The 12,133-nt window shown below is 48.8% G+C and overlaps 1 protein-coding gene across 1 annotated transcript; it reads left to right on the top strand.

Annotated features, from left to right (window-relative positions):
- The first annotated feature begins 4,601 nt into the window (after positions 1 to 4,601).
- On the top strand, positions 4,602 to 5,638 carry LOC123388936 (piggyBac transposable element-derived protein 5-like). The gene is made up of 2 exons (XM_045069358.1): positions 4,602 to 4,933; positions 5,520 to 5,638. Exons 1-2 carry the CDS (start codon positions 4,615 to 4,617, stop codon positions 5,546 to 5,548), a joined length of 348 nt encoding a protein of 115 aa, XP_044925293.1. The 5' UTR covers positions 4,602 to 4,614; the 3' UTR covers positions 5,549 to 5,638.
- The last annotated feature ends 6,495 nt before the right edge of the window (positions 5,639 to 12,133 follow it).

Raw genomic sequence — 12,133 nt, forward strand, 5'->3', positions numbered from 1 at the left:
GGCAAGGGAAACAAGAACAAAAATAAATTATTAAGACTACAACAAAATAAAAAGCTTTTGCACAGTAAGGGAAACCCGCAACAAAACCAAAAGGGAACCTACAGAATGGGAGAAGATAGTGGTGAATGATAAATATAATAAAGGATTAATAACCAAAATATGTAAAGAACACACACACACACACAAAACCCCCCAAAAACCCAAACCCCAACATATAATCCAATTGAAAAATGGGCAGAGGACTTAATAGACATTTTTCCAAAAAATACATACAGACATCCAATAGACATGTGAAAAGATGCTCAATATCACTCATCATCAGGAAAATAAAATCAAAACCACAGGGAGATCTATCACCTTATACTTGTCAGAATGGCTAGTATTAAAAAGACAAGAAAGAACAAGTGTTGGCCAGGATGTGGAGAAAAAGGAACCTCTGTACATTTTTAGTGGGAATGTAAATTGGTGCAACAACTGTGGAAAACAGTATGGAGGTTCCTCAAAAAATTAAAAATAGATTTACCATATGCTTTAGTAATTCTAGTACTTGATATTTACCCAAAGGAAATAAAAACACTTGATTCAAAAAGATATATGCCCTCCTAGGTTTTCTGCAGCACTATTTATAATAGCCAGTATATGGAAGCAGTTCAGGTGTTTATCAGTAGATGAATGGGTAAAGATATGGTGTATATAGATATATAATGGAATATTATCCAGCTATAAAAAAGAATGAGATCTTGCCATTTGTGACAACATGGCTGGATCTAGAAGGTATTAGGTTAAGAGAAATAAGTCAGACCGAGAAAGGCAAATACCATATGATTTCACTTCCTTTTTTTTTTTTTTTTTAAGATTTTATTTATTTATTTGAAAAAGAGAGAGAGATCACAAGTAGGCAGAGAGACAGGCAGAGAGGCAGGTGAAGCAGGGTCCCCACCGAGCAGAGAGCCCGACTCGGGGGCTCGATTCCAGGAACCTGGTATCATGACCTGAGCCAAAGGCAGAGGCTTTAACCCACTAAGCCACCCAGGGGCCCCTGTAATTTCACTTCTATATGGAATATAAAAAAGAAACAAAGTGAACACAACAAAAAAAAAAACAGAAAGCCAGGCTCCCTGCTGCCAGACTCTTAAATACAAAGAACAAACTGGTGGTTATGGGAGGGAAGGTGGATGGGGGATGGGTGAAATAGGTGAAGGGGATTAAGAGGTACAAATTTCCTGTTATAAAATAAATAAAATAATTTCCTGTTCTCATCTGGAGATGAAAAGTACAGCATTGGGAATACAGCCAATGATATTATAATAAATATGGTGAGTGATGATATATGGTGACGTGATGATATACTTACTGTGGTGATCACTGAGTAATGTATAGAATTGTCAAATTACTATGTTGTACACCTGAAACTAATTTAACATTGAATGTCAGCTATATGTAAATAAAAATAATTTTTTAAGTGCAGCATGACACAAAGAGAGAGGCAGGCAGAGGTGGTGGCTCAGAGGAACATATTGTGAGAGAAAATCTGGGCACTGAAATCTCTCAGTTAGAAAGTAAAAAAGCCCCAAAAGTAGTGAGATTCTTAATGTGAGGTTTGGAAAAACGTTAACCAAAAATTTTAACTTTTATTTTTATGTATGCATTAAGGCCATATGTAATAAAAATCTGTCTAAATACTTACCAAAGAGCTTTTTGAATACATTTAAATTAAAATATTAATGAAAAGAAAACATTGTATCATAGTTTGAATGGTAGCATTTTTTGTTTCTTATTAAACTATGCCAGGAAAGGAGGCCAAGACTCAATGAAATATGGCTATTTTCCCCAGTTTCACAAGAGCATGAACCTCTCTGGCTTAACAAAGCCTAAGGAATCTACTACAGAAATGGATTGTTCTTACTACCCTGGAGCCTTTTGTGCAGACTATGAACCAAAAGCTCAATATTAATCTTAAAATTAATTATATTACAAAGTTGTATTATTTGGAAGATGTGTTTAAATGACTCAAAGTTAAAAGATCTCAGTATAATGCTGGTTCTATAATTATCCTCCCAGAAAACATTACTTGTAAAACTTAATGATGTAGAACCATAATCATAGCATCGAGTAGGAGGTTGCCAAGCAGATGGGAAAGTTTTTTGGTTTTTGTTTTCCAGTTGTTTTCTTCCCTTTTTCCTCCCCTCCTTTCACAAGGAGAATCAGCCACCTGTTTTTTAAAGGCTGAAGTATTTTTACTGTTCTTGGTCGGAAACATTTGTTTAAACAAAGTAGCACTTGGTTGCTAAACCCTTGATTCTAAATGGACATAGCCATCTCATTTTTGTTGGGCCAGGGTTTGGATAACAATTTGATTTCCCAGTCTGTTTCTTTTGTGACCATATAATCCTCTCCCAGTGTTGCATGCTCTGTGAGCTACAAGCACTTGAGAGCTCATAAGCACAAAGACTCTAAGGTTTCTTTTGGGATTAGCACCATACAAATGCAGATTTGGCACAATGGAAGACTGATTCCATCCTTGTAACTGTTACTGCTCTACTTCCTGCTTCCTCTGGGTAGCAAAGCAAGCCACTGTTTTTAAAATACACACTCACTTTAGCTGCTGACTTTTTCATTGGCTGCCTGGAGAAGAGAAGGAGTTCTTGCCTATGTATTTCAGTGTTTTGATCCCTTTCAATTATTTTTTAAAATATATATCATTAAATTTTACAGGAGTATTACAGAATTCCTAATTGCAGAATTTGAACTTGAGCTACGCAGTCTTACTTTTCGTCTTCAATCTATGTGTCATTGACCCTTTTTAAGTCTGATTACCTGTATGAACTCTCTTCAGAATCTTTCCCTGGTTAACACAGTATAGAGAAGTGCTGGAAACCAGTTCTTTTCTGTGACACAATTCTTCCAACGGAGTTGTTGAAATGCTTTGCAAACAATTTCACGTATATCAGCCAATTCATATACAAAGCAATGTCATGTGAATCCTTTCCTTTTTATATATCATCTTTCAGTGATGATCAGGAATTCATGCTGGTACAGAGACTCTGGTTTGGGAGGAGGAAACAGGGGCTTGCGAGGGGGGAGGGCGAGAGCAGAAGCTGCTCACCTGCTGTTAGAACTGACCTTAGCTGGTGGTACCAACATCTTCACCCTTTATGCATCTGCATCCTTTATGCATGAAATAGCAATATGCCTTTCCCTTTCGTGTAATCCTTATTTAGTTAATGCCCAGTAGGATTTGCAAGCCCTTCACATCTCTGTGGATTTATTTTATTTCAGAGTGCAAGTGACTTTATGGCCCAATTACCATCATTGTGACTTATTGCATTATTGTGGGAGGGAGAGAGGAGCAAGAAACGCCTGATCATGTGTATCGTCATCAATGGAATGAGTGCCACGCACTCCTGGCCAAGGCAGAAGGATGATGAAACCTTTCTGATCTATTTATCAGAACACTGAAGCCTGGGTGATTGTGCCGTATTTTAACAGACAAGTGTGTCAAATTTATGGGTGAAGATGTTGCAGTGGTGGTGTTAGAGTAATTAATATTTGGAAGGTAATGAATACTTTGAGTTTAAAGATGTCAAAGGTCAAAGACGGGAGGAATGACTAAGATCGGATGTTGACCCCCTCAAATTACAGGGGTATTGAAGCGAGACTGAGTCACCACCTGACCCCAGGAATGAACCAGCGAGGCGGGCTCCTTATTAGAGCAAGGCTCCCGGAAGCCAGATAGCCCTTGTGCTTGCAAGAGCTCAAGGCACAGCCAGCTGTGGAGCACCGATGCAGCAGCAGCCACAGCAGTCACGGGAATCGTGACCCTCGGGCCCGGCGCCTACCTGGAATTTCCGCAGCGCCTGGTTCAGAACCACCGGGGCGGACAGCTCCCCGCCACCGCAGGCGCCGACTGCGGAAGGGGACCGAGAGCGCGGGCTTCACGCTCCGTGAGCCGGCTAGGGCGGCGGGAAGACAGGCTGGGTCCCCCCCAACCCCCTACACCCACTCGGTTCCTCCCTTCCCCCTGCAGGGCCGCGCGGGGCCTGCGGGTTGCCGTCGGGTCACACGTCCCGCGGGCGAGGAAGCCAACGGCCGCCCTCCCCCCCTGCCGCCGCCGCCTCCGCAGCTGCTCTCCTCTCCCTGCTCCGCGGAGGGATGTGGGGCGTGCCCCGCGCGCCCCGCCCCGACCTGCTCCCCATTGGCCGGCGGGCCGGAGGTGCGAGGAGGCGGGGTCCGTCTCTGGCCGCTCGCGCCCGGGAAGGTTGGCCAGGGAGCGCGGGGTGCAGCGGGAAGGCGCGTGGGGACGCAGCGGGCGCTGAGGAGACGCAGCGGCGGCGGTAGCGACGGCGCCTGGGCCCGGCCGCAGCCCCTGCCTCCCGCCCTCGCGCCCTGCGTCCCTCCGCGGCCTGCAGCCTGCGGCGCCCGAGCTCCGAGGGCGCTTCCTCGGGCGCTGGGCCCGAGGCGGCCTAGACGGCGGGCCGGTCGGGCGCGGGGCGGCGGGCGCTGTGCTGCGGGCTGCGCTGGTGGGGGGCGGCGGGCCGCGGCGCGGGCCCGGTGCCTGGCGCGTGCGGCTGGGAGTCGCTCTGCGGGGCGGGCGAGCGGGCGGCGGCCGGGGCCATGGCCCAGGTCGGCGGGAGCGCGCGGAGGAGGGCGCCGGCGCTGCTCGAGGCGGCCCGCGCGCGCTACGAGAGCCTGCACATCTGGGACGACGTGTTCGGCGAGTCGGGCCTGGACAGGGGCGGGAACCCCTTCTACAGCACGTCCGGCGCCTCGCGCTCCTCCTCGGCCGCCTCCTCGGACGCCGAACACGAGCGCCCCGGCCCCCCGCTGCCTCCCGACGCCCCCGAAGCGCAGGAGTCCGACGAGGACGAGGCCAGCTTGGGTTGGAGTGCCACGCTGCGGGACCGCCGGCCCCCGCGCTTCGTGGACACTGGCGGTAAGGCGCGGCCCGCGGGGGCGGGTCGGCCTGGGGTGGCGTGAGCGCGGGCTGGAAGAACTCCAGACGCTCCGCGGGCCGGCTGCTTGAGGGCGGCTTTTCGGTCAGCACACAGATGGGGCCCTGGCAGCGGGGATTTGAAGTGGGAGAATCAATCTGGTTGCGTGGTGGTGGTTGGTGGGGGCCGCTCTGACTTCCCCGCGGATGGAGAGGATGAGGCGGAGGCCCAGGTGGCACCCTGCCGCTGGCAAGGACCCAAGGGGGGGCCTTCCCTCCCTTGCTGGGATTGTCCAACCCAGTCACACCTGTGGGGTTGCTCGTTAGGGGTGCGTTTGAGTTAGGTTCCTAAAGCCCGATGCAGCTTGTGTGTGTGTGTGTGTGTGTGTGTGTCTGTGTGTGTCTGTGTGTGTTTGTTGCGGGTGGGGGGTACGTAAATCGTTTTGTGTGGATGGCCCCAGAGCAGCGTTACCCAGGTGCCAGGGGTGGGACAGCCAGCCTTTGGAGGGAGGCCTAGTGTGAGCCGGGATGTCTTCACTGGCTCGTGTTTTCTCCAGTGAATCTGACCAACTTTGTGCATGCCTTTCAGGATCACTTGCTGAGAGCAGAGAAGAGTGAGAGGACCAGTTATCAGCATTAAGCTGTCTGCTCTGGCTCCAGAAGGCACTTGTATGTTCTGCTTACCGACAAGGTCATGGTCAAGCCCCTGATAACTGGAGGTCGCAGGCCTGCTGGCGGTTGTGGCTGCTTGAAATCCTCTTTTACTGCCTACTTTTTGGGAAGGTAATTCTGACATGTCTCTGCTTAGCCTGCAGAAGCTCTGCGGCCTCTGCCCTCTGGGAGAGGTGGAGACCAGCCAGCAGTCCCACCTGTCCCCTGATGCTTTCTGTTCCTTGCTCGACAGCCTACTGTGGCAGGCCCTTGTTTCTGCACACCATTTTCTTGTGTTGAAGAGTGTGCAACCAGTGTTGTGGAGGACCAGGGAGTGGCCATACTGGACCCAATGCCGCTCTCCCTGTGGCTCTCCATGATTGTTGTTCAACCATAGGAGGGCAGGCCAAAGGGAACCCTGGCTGGTGCCTGGGCTTGGATCTGGACCTTGTGCCACAGCCTGCTGGTAGGCTGATTGGGTTGGCTGGACTCTCTCAGCAGGGAGTGGTCTGCAGACCTCCCACGGACAGGCTGCAGTGTGGACACCCTGAGCTACAGCTGGGCTCTAGGGTCCGAGTCAACTGTGCTGTGTTTTGGAATGGGTGAATTTAACATATTCTCATTTAGGCTTCAGTTCAGAGTTTGGGAATTTTGAAAGTCACATCACCCTGCATAATCCTTTTAAACCCCATACATTTCCCAGAATGTCATAAGGGTTTCCAGCCCCAGATGGCTGTTTTCCATTCAATTAGCTCTTTAAGAATTGTACGTACCCAGAGCTCTGGTTTGGCAGACTTGATGCTGTGAGTGCTGTGATCCATTTTTTGATCTTGGAACATGAGAGACATGTCCTCTTGTTTCCCTCCCTCTCTGGGGAAAATAGGGGAATCGTGTTAGCTTAAGCCTGGTTATGACTAAGAGCCATGAGTGTGTTGGTCTGAGAAGGATGAGCGCACCTAAATACATTTTCAAGCAATATTATGTTTCTCAGTAACCTATACTTGGGAGAAATTCTGCATCAGAGCAATTTAGTCTAGCCACTGCGGCACTTAAATGGTCATGAAGTTCAGGATCATTTGTCATTTAGCATCAGGTTCAAATTCTGCTTCCTTTGGATGTGCACTGAGCTCACATCTGGACCCGAGAATCACAGGCAGGCAGGTGCTTTAACCAAAGACATTTAGTGGTTATTGGATGGTATTTATACCCAATTTTGTTTTCCGTTTTTTTGTGGAAGCTTGCTTTTAAAATCCAGCCCTAATGAAGAATTTCCTTTTCTTCTTGAAACAGTCTTTCCCTGTGGGAAATTCGGGGTGGTGGCGGAAGGGTGATGTGGATGGTTTATTAAGCATGAGTTCAGATGGCCTGGAACAATGGGATATGATTTATGGGGCCTGGAAATAGATGCCGGGCAGAGAAAACCCTTGTGCCCCGCGGTGGGGGGGGGGGGGGGGGGGGAGATGGACGGGTTTGGTAAGAGTGAGAGCTGCACCCTGGCCAGTCTGAGAGCAGAGAGGCTCAGGCTCTGAGGTTTATTAAAGTGTCAAATATAACCCCACTTTAGGAAGGCAGCTTGGGCCTGTCTTCCATCTTTGTTCCCTGGTTCACTGACAGACGTCAGCGGGCCGGTGGGGTAGGAAAGGGTGGCAAACAGGACGGTGGCATTTGGATCTGTGATCAACCCTCGAATAGGAAAATCCGTAGCAGAAATGGCTGTTGCTGCTAGAAGCAGATGAGGAAAGCAAAGGACTTAGGGAACAGGTTTCATGCCTGCTTTCTGCTGCAAAAGCGTGTGTGTGTGTGTGTGTGTGTGTGTGTGTGTGTAGTGAATGTGTAATGTGAATGTGTATGTGTGCATAGGTGTCTTACACATAAATATGTATTGCTTGGGCTGGCTTGGGCTGGTTGGGGATTTTGGTTTTGGTTTTAAATTAGAGATCACAGGTGCTGTCTAGGAGTCCCACTGATGCCCTAGAGTCCCTGCGCCGGAGAGAGGCATCGGCACTGGGCACCCCTGAGCTTGGATCTGCATCTGGAGTGCAGTAGGGAGGCACCTGGTGCCCAGCCGAGGGGAGGAGGGCAGGGAGGCAGAGGTGTTTCTGTGGTTCAGGTTGAGACTAGTCCGCGAGCAGCTCTTCTAGTCTTCCAGTCTTCCCAGATTCTTCCTTCTGTTCTGTCCACGCATTTAGCTTCCTGGATCAGGCGCTCCAGAAGTGCAGCCAGCAGATAGGAGTGGAGGTACCCTCTCCCTCTCCCCCTCCCCCTTCCCTCTCCTCCCTGGCTTCTGGTTGTGCCTGGAGATATGGGCCCCCTGGAGGTGATTTAAATACAAAGACCATGCTTGCCCTGCTGCCTCTTAAACCCTGTCTGAAGGGAGGGTCAGCCTGGAAGCTGAAGATGCGTGCTGGGACCCCAGGGTCCAGAACCTTCTCCTGATCAGACTTACAGCTCTCCCTCTAAAATAACCCCTTCAAGCTGTCAGCCTCACCTGCCCACTGTGTAAATAACTGACACAGCAGGCGGGCTCACTCCTTGGAAACAGCACGAAATTCAGGATGTGCTGGTTTCCGGGCTTCTGCCCTTCTCATTTCCCATTCTGAGCAGTCTTGTGACTCGTTCCCTCTGAGGAGGCAAAGGAACAGGCAGATTCCCAGATGCTCAGGGGCCCCTCTGTGTTTGGCTTTGTCGGTGGTTCCTTTGCCGTGGCTGGCTGGATTCTGAGCTGTTTGCTTTTTCTCTTAGAGGCTGGACATCCTAAGAGTTTTTTTTTTTTTTTTTCTGTGTACCGTGTCAGCAACCCTCGGTAATCATTCAGCAGGGAGCTGTGACCTTGAGAAGCTGAAGACGACCATAGGGCTTTGGAAATTAACATGGTTAAATGTTTTATCTTAGGGTTTGTTGTTGGTTTACTCGGCTTAAAGTCTTTTTTGACTGAGAAGTAAGAGGAGAAACATCTTAAAGCTAGAGTTAAATGTATATGCTCGTAATGGGTTTGTGAGCTGAGGTACCTGGGCCCTCGTCATTGGTGTCCACGGTGAGCCCCTGCTCCCAGCTTTAGCTCTGTATGGCATTCAGTGGCTCCGGGAGGAGCTGGGCATCTGGGCGAGCGACAGGGTACGCCTTATGCAGTGCTCCCTAATAGTCAGCCATGTGCCCCTACCACACAGAATTCAGAGAAGGGAGCTTCCTGGAGGGAGGTGGTGTTCAGGCAGTGGGCATGACGGTGACCACAACCAGCGGGCCCCGGTCATAGTGTTCCATTTCATAACCACGCCAAACCTTTGCAAGTACTCCAAGAGAGCTGCGATCACCTCCACTTCACAGAGAAACATGGTTTCGTCTGAGGCGATGAGATGACCTGGGGAAGTGGTAGCCTTCTCTCGAGGGAGACTTGATTAATCAGGGAAGGTCGTGCCTTTTTAGTTTTTTTTTTTTTTCTTTACAGCATCTGAAAACTTTTGCTGTCAGAAATACTTTTGTATTTTTACAGGGAATTGCTTGTAACTTTTTCTAAGGGCGTACGCAGTTCAGTGAGGTCTAATGCATGTATGGATTTGGATTTGTGTAACCAATCTGCACAGTCTGATAAGAGACAGGAAATCTGGAATGTTATCTCTTTATTTAATCTGTCTCAGCCACTGTGATGAGCGTGGATAGAGCGCTTCTGCAAGGAGCAGGGCTCTGAATCCATGGGGAATCTGGGGGTTGTGTGGGGTCTGGTACTCAGTTTTATTTTATTTATTTAAAGATTTTATTTATTTTATTTGACAGATAGAGATCACAAGTAGGCAGAGAGGCAGGCAGAGAGAGGGACGAGGAAGCAGACTCCCTGCTGAGCAGAGAGCCCGATGCGGGGCTCGATCCCAGGACCCTGAGATCATGACCTGAGCCGAAGGCAGAGGCTTTAACCCACTGAACCACCCAGGCGCCCCTGGTACTCAGTTTTAGAGTTGAAAACTCACCTTTATTTTTAAGAAGTGTGATTGTGTATTTTTTCTTATTAATAAGTAATATATGTACATTTTAGGGAAAAAAATGATGAAATTTTAAGAAATCCCATAACCCCTCATGACCTTAGCTAATCATAGTTAATCATATTGAGTATATTCTTCATATATCTTAGGTGTCAGCTTGTTGGGTGACCTGCTCTTTAATTGTAATTAATATATTGTAGTCGTTTTCCATTTACATTTTTAAATGTTGATTTTAATGAGTCCGCGGTATCACACAGTTTCCTCTGGGTCGGTGTTGTTGCTGCCTCCCTCTTGTATTTGTTCTGCTGTGATAAATATTCTTGAAACCTAAGTCTGTGTGCACATCTGTAGCACAATCCTTAGCAGAAAATGACCAAAGCAGAATTGAATCAAGGACCCACTGTAAGGTTTTTGGTGTCTGTGGTGAAATAGGTCTCCAGAAACATATCTACAATGCTCCTGCTGGCTGTGCACCGAAATCCTTAGAAAGTCATGCTTGGAGGACCTGCTCCAGTGTGTGATTCCTGCCCGCTTGGCCTCTTAGAGGACCGTTGCCTTTGGTAAAGCTTGCTGAGGTGTAATACACACACACAGCACGTGAGTCCTAGCATGCGGCATGCTGTGTGTAACTACTACCCAGATGAGGATCAGGAATGTTCTGAGCACACCAGAGGTTCCCTCCTGCTCCTTCCCAGTCAGTCACTCCCTGCCCCCTGCTTCTCTTCCATCACCAGCGATCAAGTTTGCCTGTTACCTTGCTCTGGTGGTTCAGTTCCTCAGGACATCTGTGGATTCCTTCTTGTTGTCGCGTATGTGGCATCTTAAATTTCATTATCGTCTGTTGTCTTCCATCACTTAGGTACTGTAGTCGGTTATCCGTTCTCCTGTTAATGGTCTTTTACATGGTATCCAGTTTGGGGCTTCTGAGGATAAGCTGTTTCAGACATTCTTGTGGTTTTGATGGACAGATACATTTCCCTTGAGCATGTAAACCTAGGAAAAGGTTTTCCAGGTCCTAGATTAGATGTGGGTCTCCCCTGTCGAGCTCGTGGACTGGGTGATGTTTTGCTGAGGCCTGTCTTGTGCATGGCCAGATGTTGGCCACCTCCATTCGGCCTCTCCCCACCAAATTCCCAGTGGCGCCCTTTCCTCCAATTACATCAACCAAACGTTTCTCCAGGCATTGCCATATGTCCCCTGGGGAGCCAAATCACCTGCAGCTGAGAACAACTGCTTAATTTTTTTAAAATTTATTTTAAATTTATTTTTTGAAAAGATTTTATGTATTTATTTGAGAGGGAGGGGAGAAGCAGAGGGAGAGGGAGAAGCCAACTCCCTGTTGAGTAGGGCTCCTGGTGCAGGCCTGGATCCCAGGACCTTAGGATCATGACCTGAGCCGAAGGCAGATGCTTCACCGACTGAACCCCCTGGTGCTCTGAGAACCCCTGCTTCAGTACATGCTGCCACACTGTGTTCCAGTTCATCCAGCTGCCAGCGATGTGCGGGACATGCCATGTGTTAATTCAGCAACATACTGAACCCTGCTGGGATAAAATGATGAGTGAGACCTGTCTCCTGGGGTCCAGCAGGAGAGACAAAGTAAAGACAAGGAGAAAGAGCCTCTGGGAAGCAGTGGGATCAACGTTAACAGGGATTTATATGGAATTCTGGGGAGGGTCCCCTGGTCCAGCAGGGTTGGGGAGGAGGTGGCCCCTGTGATGGAGGTGGCCCCCTGAGCTGCTTCTGGAAGCAGAGATAATGATTACTCAGGTGAAGAGGAAGGAACAGGGCATCTCCAACTCGGGCAAAGGCCAGGAGGAGAGAGAAGGTATGCCACTCTGCCCAGGGGCGGACCCACCCTTTTCCTACCCTGAGCATCCGGACCCGAGGCCTTATATACGAAAATGTCCTGAAACACGACATGATGTCCTTGTTACCACAGCACAAGTAACTGTAGCTGGGATCCAAGGTCTCATGTTCAGGTGCAGATACAGATGTTTCCGGCGTTTCCTGGCGCCCACAGGGAGGGGAATGTGGTCGGTTCGGTGAGATCTATGAACTTAGGATGGAATCTCTGGAGAAGCCCTGAGCTCTGCCCTCAAAAGAAGGAAGAGGGAAAGGGAAAAACTCAACTTCTGTTGGCGGAAAGAGGCACGGTGTTGTCTCGGGGTGGGAGGGATGTCGTACTAAAAGGATAACAGGCTCTGAAAACACCCTGTAATGTGACGATGATGTTCCGCCCCGACTGGCACGTGGTGCAGAGAGCCCCACTCCCCTTTTAGAGTTTCAGAAAAAACTTATTACAAAAGTAGGAACCCCGGGCAATAGTTAGCTGTGTGTTTAATAAGCCACTTTACTAAAAAGTTTAGAACTGCAAATCTTGACACTCTCACTGCGACAGACTCACTCCTTGGCCAGGATATTGGAAACTTCATCTGCTTCCATTTCCAGCTTCTAGGCTTGTGGACACCCCCACCCCATCCCCATTTCTTCTGTGGAAGAGGAGCGATCTTTTACAAATATAGGCTAATCTGATGATTCCCCGCTTAAACCTTCATGTAGCTTCCGGCTGAAACCA

The sequence above is a fragment of the Mustela putorius genome, unplaced genomic scaffold (genome assembly GCF_011764305.1).
Source record: "Mustela putorius furo isolate JIRA1106 unplaced genomic scaffold, ASM1176430v1.1 tig00003926_pilon_pilon_pilon, whole genome shotgun sequence".
Classification (NCBI taxonomy): domain Eukaryota; kingdom Metazoa; phylum Chordata; class Mammalia; order Carnivora; family Mustelidae; genus Mustela; species Mustela putorius.